This window comes from Thamnophis sirtalis, unplaced genomic scaffold (assembly GCF_051295495.1).
Source record: "Thamnophis sirtalis isolate CommonGarterSnake01/CBP01778 unplaced genomic scaffold, rThaSir2_p1.2 scaffold_4, whole genome shotgun sequence".
In the NCBI taxonomy this organism is placed as follows: Eukaryota; Metazoa; Chordata; class Lepidosauria; order Squamata; family Natricidae; genus Thamnophis; species Thamnophis sirtalis.
The window spans coordinates 23,657,660-23,676,797 of NW_028261384.1; the positions used below are offsets into that span (position 1 = coordinate 23,657,660).

The 19,138-nt window shown below is 37.8% G+C and overlaps 1 protein-coding gene across 1 annotated transcript; it reads right to left on the reverse strand.

The window, feature by feature from the left end:
* Positions 1 to 2,064: 2,064 nt before the first annotated feature.
* Positions 2,065 to 14,249, reverse strand: GATAD1 (GATA zinc finger domain containing 1). The gene is made up of 5 exons (XM_087712616.1): positions 13,894 to 14,249; positions 12,402 to 12,527; positions 10,453 to 10,512; positions 5,614 to 5,797; positions 2,065 to 3,895 (listed from the first exon to the last, which is right to left on the reverse strand). Exons 1-5 carry the CDS (start codon positions 14,122 to 14,124, stop codon positions 3,705 to 3,707), a joined length of 792 nt encoding a protein of 263 aa, XP_087568742.1. The 5' UTR covers positions 14,125 to 14,249; the 3' UTR covers positions 2,065 to 3,704.
* Between the last annotated feature and the right edge of the window lie 4,889 nt (positions 14,250 to 19,138).

The following is a 19,138-nucleotide window of genomic DNA, read 5'->3' on the forward strand; positions in this document are numbered from 1 at the left end:
AGCGAACAAGATCTGGCTGTTCCGGCAGGCCTGGGGCTGTTGATTATATCCAGCCCCACTTAGACTGAATGGATGGTGTATTATTTTAATAATTGTATCTTTCTTAAATTTTTAAAATGCTTTTATCTTGCTTGTGAGCCGCCCAGAGTCCCAATGGGAGTGGGCGGCATACAAATTTTATTTAACTGAAACTGAAACTAAATGTTTCATTAAATGAAACAAGCCAGTTAAAATGCCAAGATATCTTTTGATGCGAGACTACTATCAGCTACCTATTTTATCAGATGAAATTATCTGTCAAAGTCTCAATATTAGAACTGTCCTAGCTAGGCAAGAAAAACCTGGGCAATTACTGAATGACAACAAATAGGTATGGAAATCTCCCGTGAAAGTGTTAACCTAGCATGTGAACGTAAGTCCTTGTGATACAATGTTTCAGCAATGATTGCTAATGTAGATTAATACCAGCATTTATAATGTCATAAGTGAGACATTATTGGGGTATCAGTTGACACTGCAGCATTGTAACTTGTGCATTATGCCAAATGCAAACTTCCATATTATTCAAGTTAGCAAAGGACTTTCTGTGGAAAGCTGAAAAATTTGATGAGGTTTATTTAAATCATTATAGTCAAATAGATAAATTAAGTCATATACTAGACTTGGTTTATATACCTGAAAAGTGAAGTGCCAAATATTTTGGATGTATCAATATTGTATGAATAATTTGGAATGAATCTTTCTCTGAACCTCCATTGAAAGTTGGGTGTTGCTGCCAAATGTGGATATAGCTGGCTTTTGCTTGGTTGGTGGAACTGCAGCATTAACCAAGGTCTTAGAAAATAGTGCTATAAACACAACACTAAATCGAAGATATTGCTGGATGCCGTCTTATTTCAACTTCAGTATTCCACTATTTCATTCCACAATGAAAAAAAAATGGAATCAATCGGTAGAAATGGTTTTTATCTTCAGTTTTTCTTTGGTAGAGAAAACAGAATCTTTGAGCATGTCTGCATTGATAGTGTTAAAAGGTATCATATAAGCTATTCCAAATAGAGATGCCTTTGCAATTGACTGATGGCAATTTTGTCAACACCCCTGCATTTTTACTACTTTGTCCTGACATTGCTAGTAATTATGTCTTCAGTACTCATTTAGCGACTAAAATTTGTTCCAGCCACTCAGTCATTAAGCGATGTGCTTGCTATGTGAACATTATAGGACCATGATTGGGATTATTATTTTATTTTAACTTTGGTTTTGCTTTCTTTTGTTGACTCAGGGAACAACCCCAAATAGCCAGTTGAGCCCAAGAAGCAGGTAAGGTTTCCATACTCAAACAGAAGCCAGGTAATAGTGCAAACCTTACAGCTCTTTCCCCTCCAACTTTCCACCTTTTGGAATGTTCTTCCTGGGATTAGGATAATTAATGATAGAATTGATGTATTTACATTCACTGGAGAGGAAGGGATTACAAAAGAATAAGCAGGCACACAATGGGAAGTATACATAGAAAGAAATGTGTTAGCAGCAGCTATTGGCCTAGCAAGCTGCTTAGGAGGCAAACAAAAACCTTTAGTGTGAAACTGATTAGTTTTGTCAATGTCAGCAGCAGCAATCTAGAGAGTTCTAATTAACTAAAGACAGAGACCCTGCTGCAGAGGAAAGTAACTCTGGAAAAGATCACTTATTTAGACACTCCATTTTGAGAGGGATTGGGGGGGAGGCGAGTCAGGCACTTTTTATTAGCTTATTTTTGCTTATTAGCTGACAATGATGATGAACATGTGACTGGAGAGATGCTGTGGATGTTGTAAATATGGGCAGTTTGCAATTACTGATAACTGAACACTGTCCAAGACAATAAAACGAGTATTTGTATCTAAACAAGTCTTAATAAATTGAAGTTAATGCAAAACAAGTCTGTGATACCTATAATCTAATAGAATTTATAAACAATAGAACTGATTCATACAGCACTTCCAGAACATCAGAAATATTTTTTACCAGAAGGTCCATTTTTACTAATTCTCTGGTGTATTCATCCATCACGTATTAGAATCTAGTTATGAATAGTCCGTTTATTGTTTTATGCGATGATACAAAAGAAAAATAGATCTGGATTTCTTCAAAAGCATTCATGAGTAGTAGCAGCAGTATAAAAAGCCATTTTAATGTTAAAATTAAACCTGGTACCAAATAAAAATGAAAATAATCAGACTGGGATTGGGCTTTACATTAAGCCACAATTTAAAAATAGTTTCTGAACAATTTTCAATTAAATGGGTACATACAACATACTGAGACAAAATTATATGATTTAAAATAATTGCACCAGTTTCGTATTATCCAAGTTCAATCTAACAAACCATTTCCATTTCTGAACAATGTCTAAAACAAAAGTAACTGTAACTTGATAGAACTTAAAAATAATGGTCTAAATGCAGTTAGAACACTAGAGATAAGCTATTCAGCTGTCTCTTAAAAGATACCTGGCACTTATATTTATTTTAAAAACTATTTTACCACTCCTCCTTCCACCTATTCATTTCTATTAGCTGCAAAGATTTAAGGTAAAGAAGGAGAAAGTTACATTTCCCCAAGATTAACCTTAGAATGAACCAACAAGATATCCTTTAATATAGCAGTCTCAACCTTTCCGGCTTGGCAGGCCGGGGAGCAGGGGAATGGTTTCCCGTGTACGCACACACCATTTCCACAACTATAGGGTCCTCACCTACCGTGACCCGTCAAAACCGCGCTCGACTAAGCCGCGCCCGATTAAACCGCGTCGCTGACGTCATCAACAGGGCGACAACAGCCAGCGCGGAGAAAGAAGGGCGCTTTAAATAGCGCTTTGAAAGCAAGCTGATTCAACTTAAGGTAAGGGTTAGGTTTAGGGTTAGTTTAAGGGTTAGGTTTAGGGTTAGGTTTAGGTGTTAATTTTAGGTTTAGGGTTTACAGCGTGCTTCTGTCTCTGCGCTGTTGTCGCCCTGTTGATGACATCAGCTACGCGGTTTAGTCGGACACGGTTTAGTCGAGCGTGGTTTTGTGGTGGAACCCTCACCTACCACTTCCGCAAACTGGTTCTGAATGGGGTGCAACCTGGAGGTTGGGGGCTCCTGTATTAATACGACACAAGAATTACAAGTTGGTTCAAGAATTCACATTAAAGTTCTGGAAAAAGCCATCATCCAAATAAAGTGCCCATTATAATGAAATCATACTGAAACATGATTTCCACCAAAATTGTTTCAGAACTACTCCTTACATTTTTCTTAAAATCACCATAGATTTAAGTAAGGAAGACTTAGTAACTTTTTTTCAGATAAGGATAGCACATATGCAACATGGAAATGTACTCCTTTTCCCCATGTTTTTCAATTAAATGTTTTAAATAATGTTGTGGTATATCCGTATCAAGGTTTTCCTCCATTTTCCTATAATTTCAGCTCACTTTTTAATGAAAACTTGCTCCATTCCTCAAATTAAATACAAATTACTATACACAATATCCTAATATAAGGGTACAGTTCTAACATAGCAGAAATACTTTAAAATATTCATTTATCTAGATATATTTTTTCTGGAGAAAAAAACAGCTTCAAAAATGAAAAATTGACAAAGGCAGAGATTTAAACAATAAATAGAAGTCAGATAGTAATTTAAAATATAAATAAAAGCATTTTTTTGAAGAGATACTACAAGCTGCTACTAACAGTTTCCTTGATTGAAATTGCTGGAGTAGGTCCAACATGAGTCCAGATATAACCTTTTTCTGGCCTAGTGGGAATCGTAGGAAAAGGAGTTGATCGAGATTTGAAATATTCTGAAGGCGCATGGCAGATAAATTCTAAGTACTCAATTTTTCTTGGAAGATCTTCTTCTGGTCCTAAAAAAAAAGCATTTATTTTACAGACAGTGTTGTGATACATACATCTAAATCAAAAAGCACAAAAGAATCTTAGGGTCCTCTTGGTTGTGCAGCTATTGCTCAATCGGCAGGTGGCAGCTATGGCCTGGATGGCCCTTGTACAGGTTCATTTTGTGTGCCAGTTATACCTTTTCCTGGCACAGGAAATTCTTCAGATAGTGATGTTAACACCTATGTGCTCTACATAGTGGGGTTCTGATACTTCCATCTGCAAGCTAGAGTTGTTCTAAATGCAGTGGCCTGAGCAGTTACAACATTGTTAACTCCCCTGTGTCATCACTATTACAGGAACTGCACTGTTTGCCATCTGACTTCCAGATTCATTCCAAGGTGCTTGGTGTTACCTATAAAATCTTTGGCTCTCTGAGGGAGTGTCTATCTCTTTTTGCCTGTCCAGTACAGGTTCTCCTGATGACTGATTGTTTAGTCACCCTTTGGAGTTAAGACAGCCTCAGAAAGAGTGCTTTATAAAGCTCTTCTAACTCTCCTAAAATGCTGCCTTGCTATATTCACATGATCCTGATTTGTGAAGTACACCTCCCCCCCCCCCAAGTTTCTGGCAGTTTTTGACAGAAACCTGCTAATTTGAGAGAATGGGACCATATGATTAGCTTAATGACTGCATATTTTAGACTTACAACCACAATTCACTAAAATAGTTGTAAAATTGGGTCCAATCATGTGGGAAATTTTACTTAAAAGATATCATGATTTAAGAATAAAATTCTGGTCCCAATAATAGTTGTAGATAGAAGAATATTGTATGTTTGGTCAGAATGGGTGTGCTCACACCTTAGGACCCCCCTCAATTAAACACTGTCATCTTGTGAGAATGAAGCAGCATGCCTTCTCTACCCCGATCCTTTGCAGCATTCCCATGGAGATATATACGGTGCCCCCTCTTCGTGGAACTTGGAAGGCTCTTAAGTTCTTACTTTGTTTCCAGACATGGGGCTAACGTATTTGTATGACTCCCACTATATTTTCATTTTTACAGTTGTTTTTAAGCTGGCTGCCATATTTTATGTGTTTTATTTTTTTATTGGATTTTGTAAGTTGATAGGACTATGGGAGTGGGCAGTCATAGCAGTTTTAATACATAATAATTTAATTAATAAAGCAGATAGACATAAATTCATAGTACATAGAGCTACAACCCTATTTTCTGCATGATTATTCCAGATGATGTTAAAACAAGGCAAAGACTATGTATTTAACTTGTTACATTTCTGTACCTTATTTTTTTCCAGATACTTTTGACTTGAGATTTATAAGGCTGATTGGTGGAAAGCTAGTCTTTCTCGTTCTTCCAGATCTATAGATCAATACCCAGTATTCTTAGTTACTCTACTGGTTGGGAAACTTTGGGAACTGAATTCCATACACTTGGAAGGCACCCAGATAGAAAAAAGCTAAGAGATAATGTATATGGTTGACATACGCATCTGAAAAGAATCTGTAAACTGATCCCGTTTAGTGGCATTTTTGCCTTAGCAGATAGAAACATTGAACAGAAGAGGCTGCTGTTAAGTATACATGTTTCTACTGCAAATATATTTTCTCTGAAAATATAGGCCTTATGGTGCCGTTCTAGGGGAGAAAAACAAATTAACTATGAAGCTGTACAATTATCCACAGGACAAGCCAGACATAATATTTTAGTCCTTGGAACTTACCTATTATGTAAGTTGCAGGATCAAAATAGTCTTTTGGGCTTGCTGTAGTAGGAATGAGCCATGTTAAAGCTGCACTTTTTTCACAGTATTGGTCTTGAATAAAACCTCTAATCTGAGCATAGTATGTTTTACCATCTTGCTCATCAATCACTGAAACAACATCTCCAATTTGATAGTATATTCCCTAGAAAAGATACAGATCGTTAAAAATGTAAACTCTTAACTGCAGCTGATAGATTCTGTTAATTTACACAAACTGTGCCTTTTATCTACAAAAAGTTTATAGTATCTTCTCTAACACAAAAATTTCCTAAATATAGTAAATATTTAGTGTCTTCCAACAATTTAGTCCTTAAGAGATAAAAATGTATTTTGATAAAAACAACAATAGCATCTCATCTGACAGCAAAAAACCAGCATATTTGATTCATTATGTGTTATCAACTTAGATCAATTTCCAGTAACTACAGAGTCAGATCTTTTCCAGGATGATCTTCTTTCTAATTGATCCTTCAGCCTTGCAATGATGCAACGATTGTGACAATAATTGAGTCCATGCTAATTCTCCTATTCTCATCCTGTCTACCTTTCCCAGAATTATGGTCTTCAGACAATGTGGCCAATTCAATAATTTGAGCATAATCATTTTTGCCTTAAGAAAATTCTGATCTATTCCATCTACTTGTTTTCATGGTTATCCATTGTGTTCTGAAAAATTTCCTCCAAAATTAAATTTTAAAAAGATCTTTCTATACTGATTCTTCAGATGTCAAGCTTCAATTTCTAGTTTCCATTATATTGGTATTATAGAGGGAGTATAATATTTTAAGAAACACCCTGGATTTGTCTCTAAGCCCCTCATTGTTACCCAAGTAAAGGCTGACATATTGCATATTTCTTGACTTTACTGATAATAGTCAATCTAAAAAGAGACAAAGGATAATGCTGTTGGCCATATTTTTCATTAGTATATTAGTCTCCATTTTTAAAACCACAGAAATTTTCTTCAACCCAGTTTCTCCAATTTACATTGAGCATATAGGTAGAAAAAAGTGTACACAGTCTTATTTCCCTCTTTTGCCAGCAGGAGCTATCCTATTTTATAATGGTCCTTACAGGCAGTGGCTTCCTCTAATGCAGGGGTATCCAACCCGATCGCATCGTGGACTATATTGTGATGTATCAAGATTATTTCTGCCCTTGCGGGATCAGGGTGGGCGTGGCCTGCACAGGCCTTATCTGCCCTGTGGGCCGCATGTTTCACATGCCTGCTCTACTGCGTGTAGATTTTTCATGACGATGAGATATTCCAAAGATCTCCAGGTGAGGCAATGAGGAAAGAAGAGAGATTATGGCTGATGGCTGATGGACTGACAAAGCTGGACCAACAGAATATCTCTAGACAAGGAAAAAATGAGACATCTCCCACTTATGCTCACAACAACTATACCTTGCAAGGAGACTGCAAGATAGCAGGTCTAAGCAACAGGAGATGAGAGAAGCCACCAAATTCTCAAAATAACGGTGCCTTTAAGAACAGTGGATCTGTCTGGCTTCACTTCCGAAATCTGGATTTATAATTATTTTAAAACAGGTCTCCCAAGCAAAATGTTTAAAAAACAAAATAAACGGATAAAGCTAAATAATTGAAGAAAGTTTAAAACCAATTAAGAGACAAAATAAATTTGGGATATTACAATTTATGAAACAATAAAATAAAATATTTGTGGGAATATTGTCTACTAAGAAAGGATTGGTTGAAATTTGAAAATAAAGAAACAGTTGTGATTGCAGAAATGGGACACCAGAGGGGACCAAAGTCCCAGGTAAGAAAAAAGAAATAAATGGGGGGGGGTCTTTTATCGTTGAATCAAAAGAGGAAGAATGAAATTTATAAAATGACAAAATAAAGATATGATTTTAAATATTTTTTTAATTTGGAGATGAACTTACAATTAAATTGGCAATAATAATTTCTTCACTTAATCATATTGAGAACTCTGAAGAAGAAGCAAAAGATGGAAAAATGAACATGAAAGAATCAAAATAAATCTTTATCACCATCATAAACATAAAAGAAATTACGTACCAACAAAAAAGAGAGATAAAACAAGTTCTAATCAATGGACAAATATTGGAAAATAAATAAATTGTGGCTTATAAAACAAAGATGATTGCAGAATGGAAGAACAAATGATGAGCGAAGTGATGAAAAAAAATTTCGGAAAAGATTTACCATTGACTTTTTTTGTCTGTTTGTTTAAAAAGGTAGTTCTAAAACTACCTTTAACTCTCTTGAGAAAAAAATGGAGTTTTAATCAATAATAACAGTAATTTGATGAACTGAAGATCAAGATTTAAAAATAGTGCTTAAGACACCAGGTGACAAATGAGAAAACTGTGGGTCCTCGTTCTGCTTGAGGCATACAAGCTGACTGAATGACTTTGGATCAGTTACTATGTCTCAGCTCAAATTACTTCATAAGATTATTGTTGTAAGGAAAACTGAAGGAAGGAATGTTAGGAGTGTTATACGCTCTACCTTTATACGGGATTAAAAAAATATTTTAAAACTGTCAAAAGCAAAAGGAAAGAAAAAAGTTGAATTATTTGATCAGGATGAAAATAAGAAATATTTCTATAAAATTCTGGAAATCTTTTGTGGACTTTTTGCTGACACCTTGACAGAAATGACAAAGATTTTGGATCTATGGATGAATGGGAGAATGTTAAATAAACAAATGAATATTTTTATTGTCAGATTAACTTGATCATAAAAATCCACTTCATCTGTTTTCAGTGATTGGAATATAAGTTTAATAACTGTCATATTAAAAGCTAAACTAAAATTCTATTTATTATTAAGTCGCCGCACTGTCTCCAAATATCATCTTTGCTATAAGCTTCCTAATTATGAAAGCAAGGTAATTCTTTGGGTTTTTTTATCCTATACATTAAAGTGTTCAATTCCAGTCTTTTTCAATTTACTGATGCCTAAGATATCAATGCATAACTGATTCATTTCCTTTCATCCTGTTTTGAGATTCTATGTTTACACTTTTTAGGTTCCAGCTTTCCACTTTTATTCTGTTATGGGGTGGAAAAATAAACACTTAAGGAACAGGTTATAAATAACGGTTGTGCAAGGCAATTTAGTTCAGCAACCACCAGATAGATTAAAAAAAAAAAAGCATTGCTGGAGACCCTCTGTCTAGGATATCCCCATGTTACTAGACTAGATGTTTGACCTGCTCCGACTGTGCCACATGAGCAAAAAAAGTGAAACTTTAGGTATAAAATGTTACATTTTTAATAAACCTTAATTCATTAGAATTGTATGTTTCTATGCTTAGAATAACTAAAAGACTCTAAGTCAGTTCTTTAACTGCTATTAGGAAAAGAAGTCCCATTGGGTGTTTTCCCTTTGCAAGTTTCCCCTGCAAGTTTAGCACCCCTGTGCTGTAATAGTCATTTCAAGTGAACTTGCAAACTGTTGATCAAACAAGTGTGAAGGATCTAAATGCATGTGTGCATAAAGAGGCGAGAGGAAGAAAAGTAACTGCCTCTATGTGAGACTTTTAACACTAGAGTCAATTAGATTTTGAGAGAAAATTTCATGCCTACCACCCCCAAGAAGTCATCCAAGCCCAAGCATAGGAAGACCTGGGGGGGGGAGTAATTCTTTATTTTTAAATAAAAATATACAATTATAATTTAGAAATACATAGTCCTGGAAGTTTCCAATAGCTCAGCCACGAATTTTCCAACTACTTTATTCATTATATTATCATATGTATATACAGAGGTGGGTTCCTACTGGTTTGGACCAGTTGGGCCGAACCGGTAATAACTTGGTGGCCTGGGTTGCTGGAACCAGCAGCCCATGCCTGCCACCCACGCGAACTAGTTCTACTCCGGCGCCACCATCTAAATTTTCAGTTCTCCACATGCGCAAACAATTTTCACTTCAGAAACGTATTCCCCCCCCCCTTCTAAGGTTTTGCACATGCGCAGACCTTTTTATATGCAAATGCACATGTGCGCAGAGCATTTGCAAAAAAAATTGTTCGCCGAACCAGCAGCAACCCACTCCTGTGTATATGCTCACACAGTTCAGTAACACTGAACCAAAATATAAACTTACTATATTATAAATTGTAAATTCATTACCCAATTATAGTAACATAAATACACTTGAATATTTCAAACATGAAATATGATTATTCAGTAACATAAGTATTTACAATAAGAACTCTTATAGACTTGAATCCTTGAATAAGAGAAAGAAAACTTAGCTCTTCCAAATGTCATATTTGCTTGAATTTTCCACTCATGCAAATTAAAATCTCTTTTTACTTAAATATATTTTAATTTTAGAATGGTTTGTGTGTGTGTGTTCTTTTAAATTTTTTTAGAAGAAACATGTAACTCCCAGACACAATTTTTGGGGGGAGATTAATTAACCTGCAGCAGGAAAGAGCTTGAAAGTTCCTATTAAGTCAAGACAACGCTCAAAAGACTTGCAAATCCTATTAATGTTTTTAAAATATATTCTGTTCAGACTTTTTTCTAAGGAATTATAAAATTCCTAAATCATTTAGGTAAGTAGATAAACTTCATTAAATTCTTCTAACAGCATATAAACAATTTTCCTTGATTTTTTTTTTAAATGGTTCAATATTCCTGAACTTTAGTAGTGTATTTGCTTAACACTAGGAACATTTCTAAGACTAAAAGGGCAATCCAACAATTGTTTACTCAGAAATAAATTACAAGTGCATTCAGTGATACATTTGTATGTAGATAAATACAATCTTTTTTAAAACATCAAAATCATACCTTATAGAAGATAGATTCTGCTGTAATGATTGTGGCAACAGATTCTGGAGCTTTGATGGGCTAAAAGAAAAAAGAAAAAGTTTATGACTGAATAGAACAAAACTTTGACAAAAATGCACCTAAAGTTGCATGCTGGTTAGTATTACCAGGAAATATTTCGAAATGCAAACATGTAATCAAATCAAACACTACAGAAACTGCATTTCAAATTGCCTGAAATCTATTCACTAGTTTATAGCTGAGCAGCTAGATGTATCTGTTTCAATAAATGAAAATATAATAACAGACTAAACTATTACTGGAGTTTGTAAATTCAATAATGTGGATGAAGCTTATATCACTCTTAATGTGTTCAGATATGAAATTATAATCTTCTTTAGATATTGGCAGTATGTAAGTATATTGTGCTGTACACAATATGGACCTGTTAGAATCAAGCTTGAAAGTGACATTAAACGAATGTTAGTTTCCAAAGATGGATGCATTCTGTTAGTCTGTTTGAAGAACAGAATAAATAAAACAAAAACAGCAACTGAATTAACAGAAAATAAAATTTTGAATACAAAATAAAAAAATATATAATATACAAAAAGAAAATGATCTAATTAATTTCATATTTCATTCTGTTACATTTCTGACATTTGAATTTGTAGACCAAATATTGTATACATGGTATATCAAGTATAATAGGCATATTGATGATTGGCCCAGATTCTACATTTCATTCTATGAAGATAAGGATATGCTCCTCATAGAAAGCTTTCTTTTATTTAAAAAAAATACTTTTCTAATTTAGCATTTTTTGTAAAGTATTGTAAAAGCTTAAAATTTTGGATTTTTTAAACAACTCTGTAATCTCTTGCCTCAGAGTGGAGTTGGAGCAACTTAACAGAGCGGTGAGGCAGCCTAGAAGCAACCTCACAATCAGGAGGCTGTGATTTCTATCCCAGGTAGCAGCAAATATTTCTCTTTCAAGGTGCAATGATTAATTGTCTGCTGCAAACTCTATGTAGGTCAGGGGTGTCAAACTCGATTTCACTGAGGGCCGAATCAGGGTTGTGTTTGACCACTGGGGCCAGATGGGTGTGGTCAGCTCGACATCACTTGTGTCGGGGGGAACTTTCTGGGCTCCATTTTCGGCTGCAACGGCACGGGTGTCAGCACTCTGCCAATGAAAATGGAGCATGCACAGGGTCCTCCCAGGTTCCATTTTCACTGGCAGAGGCACCATGTGCCAGTCCTTTACCCATTTCCAGGATGGCCCTGGGGGCCAGATCTAAATGCCAAATGCGGCTCATGGGCCTTGAATTTGACACCCCTGATGTAGGTATTAGGAAGATCATCCAGCCAGTAAACACTTGAGCTCCATTCAGTCATCCCAAATGTAAAAGCTTAAGAATAAAACTTCCTTAAATAGCTGCAAAAACTATTAGTCCATTAGCTTTTTCAAGTCTCATCTCAACAAAGATTTCTAGACCACAATTTCTAGACCTTTCCCTTAACTGATCCCAAACTCATCCAATTCATTTCATTTTCCACACTGACGAGTTTCAAAGGTACCATTTCCATGGGAACACAGGAAATAAATAAATTTACCCAATAAATTTGTGTCTATTTTCAAGCCTGTAAATCCAGCCACTGTGATTTATAAACAATGACTCATAACTCAGCATTACATGAAAATAATAACAGCTTGGTGCAATATGTATACCAATAAATGAGTGTCCATCACACTTGAATATCTACATATCATAGCATTTTAAACTTCTCTCTGTGTGTGTATGTGTGTGTGTGTGTGTGTAGACAGACAGACAGACAGAGACAGACAGAGACTTTTTGTTGTTTTTCTGCAGAGAACTGTTGACCATGAAGAAAACATATCAAGAATTTTTTAAACTGTTCAAATCTTGCTGGCATTAGTAAATGCTTAACAGTAACAATCTCCTTACATTTTTTAATTTGAAAATATGCCTTCTCCCCTTTCCTTTAGTGGAAACCTTTTTCTCAGCAGCAGGAGCAGATTTATATTTCGTGTTCCTCAATCGAGCAGATCTTCTGTGGATTTCTTGCTTACTCTATGGCATATGAAACATAAGAAATATTTAGAAAGTGTACTCTGAATTCCATTTACATTATTATGCATATTTAAAAAGAAACATGGAGTAAATGGTAACAGGTGAAAAAGTGTACAAACTAAGTTCCTATTCAAAACTTATTTACTTGAAAGCACATCCCAGTACCGGTAATTTCAATGAAAAATGTTTTTCATACTTTCCTCATAGGTTAAAATGACTCACAAGAAAACAAGACACAGTGCCAGCAGCTTCAGCAATTCTCAGAAATCATTTCCAATCACTCCCATTAATTCTGAGAAATATCCCAATACCCTACCTCCTGTATTTCATTATCTGTATATTTTTCTAAACATATGACTAGCTCACCACCCTGCAGCCTACAAAAAAAAGAATACATTAACAGCCAGATTATAAAATGAAAAATTAGTTAATCTTTGTAGTAACAATAAACCAGCACAATACAAGGAACAATAACATCTCAAAATAGAAGTTTCTCTAAAACAACTTAGGTTTTAGAGCTTTTTGAAAAATCAATAGAGGGATCATCCACCAGGAGGCTGTTTCCACAAAATTGGTAGTTCCACCCAGTGGCTTACTAGATGAAGTCATATAATTGTGGTTACTTAGTTAAAAAAAAAAAAAAAAAGTTAAGCAAACTTTAAGTTGGCATGCCTCAACCCCATGACCGATATTTTATTCCCAATTAAGACTGCAAACTTATATACAAATGAGTACACCTGTGGAGTTAATGGGACTCCTGAATAGAAACATATAGCAATTATATACTGCTTCACAGCCCTCTCTAAGGAGTTTACAGCGCCTAAGCATATTTTCCCCAATAATTTGGGTCCTCATTTTACCGACCTCGGAAGGACGGAAGGCTGAGTCAACTTTTGATATTAAGATCCCAGCAGATGCAACAAACTTTTTTCAATGTCTTCTACCTTATTGTGGACTCACCCCGAGCGCACTTTCCAAAGTTTAGTCATTTATACTTTTTTTTTCTAAAAAAAAAAACAAAAAATGACGGGTATCTTTTCAGTGTGCATTTTAAACAAATAGTTTAATGCTCCCACCTTAGCACTGGGGGAAGGCAAACCGCGTGTAAACGTTGCCACTAATGCAAACTAGAGTGATTTATAGCCACCACCCCGAATGATAGACGAATATTCAACGTATTTCTTTTAAAGCAGTTTCCTCGCTGCTTGGGGATTGAGAAAGTCCTTCGTACAAAGCCTGGAGGGGAGGTGGGGGGGAAAGGTCGAGGCCCGCAGCCTCAGACCCGGGCTAACCTCAGGGAGCTCTGCCTAAGAAAGTAAACCCCGCGGCTGCCGATGGTTTCGGGGCGGCTCCTAGAGCACCTCACCTGCTTCCCGCCGCCGCCGCTATTCCCGCCGCCCCCTCCTCCTCCTCCGCCGCCGCCGTTGCTGTGCTGCGAGGCCGCGGAGGTGCCGGCGTAGGAAGCCGCCCCAGCAGCGGCCGGCCCCGAACGGCCCGTGCAGTTGTTGCAGAGGATCTCGCCCTGCCCGCCTTTCTTCCACATGGACGAGGAAGTGGTGCGGCAGACGCTGCACGTCGGCTTGAGGCCCAGCGGCATCCTGGCGCTGGCCCGTTTGCTCCTTCGGTTCCTGACACTCGGCCCACCCGCCACGACGGCTCGGTCGCGGAAGCGGCGCCCAAGGCGAGAGGCCAGCGCTGCTGAGGAAACGGAGGGAAAGCAGGGCGGCGGCGGCGGAGAAGGCTGCCCCCTGCTGGATGCCCAGCAGGATGCGCGGCTCGAGGCTGTATGGAGGGGGCGGGGGGAATGAATCCTGTAATAAGTGGGGTCTCTCAAAGCCGGGATGGGGCGGCAGCGGCGGCGGCCTTGGTTGAGACTCCGGCCGACCGTGAGGAAGCTCATTGGCAACCAGGCCTACTAATTGGAATTTTAGGCTTTTAATAAATATAAATATATAAAGAATTATATATCCGTGCTTTCTTTTTAGCCGAAGCCCATTTTTCAGGTGCAAAAAACTTGCTTCTCAGCAGCTAAACAATAGAGACTTGGAATAACTTTATTCTCATTTTGAATGTACACTGTATCATGTATGTAATCAGCATACATTAAAATGAAATTTCGTTGCATATGGGTCTCAAAGGGTCACCACTTCCGATATACACTATATAAACATGACAAAATAAATAAATACAAAATTATGCATATACCCACATATATGACACAGAGAAACAACAAAAAGAGAGCATATTCTGAAAGTCCATGAATATACTTCCAAGTCTAAAAGATACAATCCGGACTGGCAAAGGGAAACCTATAAATTTGCCACTTGGAAAGTTATGTAGAATTGATGTTTTCTTTTCAAGACTGACATGTACAGATAGTCCTTGACTTACAACCACAATTGAGCCCAAAATTTCGGTTACTAAGTAAAACAGTTGTTAAGTGAGTTTTGCCTCATTAAACATCCTTTTGTGCTAGAGTTGTTAAGGGAATCACTGCAGTTTTAAAATTAGTACCACAGTTAAGTAAATCTGGCTTCCTGGATGACTTTACTTGTAAGGTCACAAAAGGTAAATCACAGCAATCGTCATAAATATGAGTCAAAATTCATCTGAATTTTGATCACATGGCTATGGGGATGCTGCAACAACCATAAGTCACTTTTTCAGTGTTGTTGTAATTTGCCACTAAATGAATTGTTACAAGTTGAGGACTATCTGTAATCAACGTCTTTTATTGTTTGATCATTTACAATAATACAATAGCAGAGATTGAAGGGACCTTGGAGGTCTTCTAGTCCAACCCCCTGCCTAGGCAGGAAATCCTATACCCTTTCAGACAAATGGCTATCCAACATCATCTTAAAGACTTCCAGTGTTGGGGCATTCACAACTTCTGGAGGCAAGCTGGTCCACTTATTAATTGGTCTAACTGTCAGGAAATTTCTCCTCAGTTCTAAGTTGCTTATCCCCTTGATTAGTTTCCACCCATTGCTTCTTGTTCTAGCCTCAGGTGCCTTGGAGAATAGTTTGACTCCCTCTTCTTTGTGGGAACCCCTGAGATATTGGAACACTGCTATCATGTTTCCCCTAGTCCTTCTTTTCATTAAACTAGACATACCCAGTTCCTGCAACCGTTCTTCATATGTTTTAGTCTTCAGTCCCCTAATCAACTTTGTTGCTCTTCTCTACACTCTTTCTAGAACCTCCACATCTTTTTTACATTGTGGCGACCAAAACTGAATGCAGTATTCCAAGTGTGGCCTTACCAAGGAATTATAAAGTGGTATTAACACTTCACGTGATCTTGATTCTATCCCTCTGTTTATGCAGCCTAGAACTGTGTTGGCTTTTTTGCCAACTGTTGCACACTGCTAGCTCATATTTAAATGGTTATCCACTAGGATTCCAAGATCCCTCTCATAGTTACTATAATGAGTAAGGTACTACCTATACTGTACCTGTGCATTTCGTTTTTGTTACCTAAATGTAGAACCTTACTCTTTTCACCACTAAATTTCATTTTATTAGATAGTGCCCAATGTTCGAGTTTGTCAAGATCCTTTTGTATCTTAAGCCTTTCTTCTGGAGTTTTGGCTATTCCTGCCAGCTTGGTGTCATCTACAAATTTGATGAGTTCCCTATTTATTCCCTCATCCAAATCATTGATGAAGATGTTGAAGAGTACTGGGCCCAAAACAGAGCCTTGGGGTACTCCACTGCATACTTCCCTCCATGAAGATGCAGTTCCATTGAGGACTACATGTTGAGTGCGGTTAGTTAGTTACGAATCCATCTGGTGGTGATGTTGTCCAACCCACATTCTTCTACTTTATCTAGTAGTAGGTCTACCTTATCAAATGCCTTACTGAAGTCCAAGTAAACTATATCAACCACATTCCTCTGGTCCACTAATTTTGTCACTTTGTCAAAGAATGCAATAAGATTAGTCTAGCATGATCTATTTTTTGACAAACCCATGTTGACTTTTGGCTATTACTTTGCTTACTTCTACCATGTTTCCCCTAAATTACAACATGTCCTGATAATAAGGCCATGCCACATTTTTTTGGTAAGCAAAAATATAAGCCCTCCCCTGCAAATAAGCCCCCTGGACAACCCCCCACTTCTGGCCAGGCAGAGTGCCGCTCACAAACCTAGCGGTATCCCAAAGGTGCCAAGCTGCAGGAATGGGGGGGGGGAGGCAAAGGTGACCGCGTTGCTTAGCGCCTTCGGGATACCCTAGGTTGGTGAGCAGCTCTGTGCCCGGCCTAAAGAGAAGGGTTGCCTGGCAGCTGCTCTCCTGCGAGTGGGCTCCCAAAGAGCCGGGCACAGCCTCATGGGCGAATGGCTGTGTTGCGCTGTCACAGCAGGGCAGCACAGCAGCCCTGAAGCGATCACACTCATGAGCAGCCACCCGGCAAACCCCCTTTCCAGCCGGGCACAGCGCCATTCACTGACCTAGGGCTATTGCCAAGCCATGTGAGCACCTGTTTGCTGCCGCCCGGCTCCCGCAGCTTGGCGTCTTTGAAATGGCAGTGAATGGCGCTCTACACGGCTGGAGGGGGGGGGGTTTCTGCGGCTTCCAAACCAAGTCTTCTGGCAGTGGCCGCTCTGGGCATATGCTCTATGGTTGTGGGCCAGTCGCCCGGCAACCCCAAAACAATAAACCCTCCCCTCCTAATAAGGCCCAAGCCATATTTTGTATGTAAAAAGAAAATAAGACCCTGTCTTATTTTCGGGAAAACATGGTAGGTGTTTGCTAATTTGTTGCTTGATTATCTTTTCCAGAATTGGTATTGAGGTCAGGCTGATAGGTCTATAGTTTCCTGGATCAGTTTTTTTCTCCTTTTTTGAAGATGGGAACCACATCAGCTCTTTTCCAGTCCTCTGGTAGTTCCCCAGTGCTCCAGGATCTCTGAAAGATATAGTTCAGTGGTTCCGAGATCTCATCTGCCAGTTCCTTCAGAACCCTGGGGTGTAATCCGTCTGGTCCTGGTGATTTGAACTCGTCTAGGGTAGACAGGTGCTCACTTATCATTTTCTTCCCTATTTCAATTTGGGTTCCTAATCTGATTTTTGTGGTGCTGTTTTTGATAGGTTGGACTGTTTTATCCCTTTGTGTAAAGACAGATGCAAAAAAATGAGTTAAATAGTTCTGCCTTCTCCCTGTTGCTTGTCACCTTCTTGCCATTTTCTCCCAGCAATGGACCAATTGTTTCTTTAACCTTTTTCTTGTTTTTAACATGTTGGAAGAAGCTTTTTTTGTTATTTTTTACTTTTGTGGCAAGCCTTTCTTCATTGAGAGCCTTAGCTTTCCTTACTTCATCTTTACAGGCTCGGGCTACTTGCTGATATTCTGACTTAGTTATGTCCTCCTATTTCCACTTTTTATACTTAACTTTTGTGTCTTTCGATTTGTCAGAGAGTTCTTTATGCAGCCATGCTGGTTTCTTTTGGGAGCTCTTATTTTTCTTCTTCAATGGTATTGTGCTAGACTGAGCTTTTGTAATCTTATTTTTCAAAATTTCCCAAGCTTCTTGAGTTGTTTTCCCCTTGATGATTCTCATCCATTGAATTCTTCCCAAGCTCTCTCTAGGTTTATTGAAATTAGCTCTCTTAAAATCCAAGACTCTAGTTTGACTTTGTTCTACTACTTGTGTTTGCATAATGTTGAATTCCAATATTGCATGGTCACTTGTCCCCAGGGTTCCTATGGCTTCAAAACCATCTATCATTTCCTCTCAGTTAATGAGAATTAAGTCTAATATGGCCAATCCCCTTCTCTACTTTTGGGGAAACAAAGTTGTCTGCTAGGTTCGTTAGGAAACTGTTGGATCCTCCACTTGCAGAGTTTGTTTCCCAGTTGATGTCAGGGTAGTTAAAATCCGCCATTACTATTGTGGTGTGCTTCTTACATACCTTAGTTAGCTGACTAGCAAAAAGTCCATCTACTTCCTCTGCTTGGTTGGGTGGCCTGTAGTATAGACCTATGGCAATGTCATTTCCCCCCCAACCTTTAATATTGACCCAAATGCATTCAAGAGAATTCTCATCATTGTTGTACTCTATTTCTGTAGAGATGTAGTTATTTCTTATATATAGTGCAACTCCACCTCCTCTTTTATTTGGTCTATTTCTTTTAAATAATTTAAATCCTTCTAGATGTATGTTTCATTTGTGGGTTTCATCACACCAAGTTTCTGTAATGGCGACAATATTGTATCTGCCCTCATTTACTTGAATTTCTAATTCACCCTGTTTATTCCTCACACTCTGTGCATTGGTGTATAGACATTTGAGTACATTTTGATTTGACCCTGTGTTTACTGTCTACATAACCTGTGTTATGCCTGACTGCCCCTGTTTTCTTGCCACTTGTATGATTCATGCACATGATATGGCACTCACTATTAAATGCTTGGTTTTGCTTGACAGCAGGAGTGATAATCTTACCCACACAAGTATCTGTTACATGCACTGATAACCCTGTGTGTTTTAGATTGCTGGAGACAGAAATGTTTTGTATCAATTAATTCTCTGTCTCCACTGTTCAGTTTATATGTCTATCCACAAAATTTGTGAATTTAATGCCAAGTAAGTCAGTCCCTTTC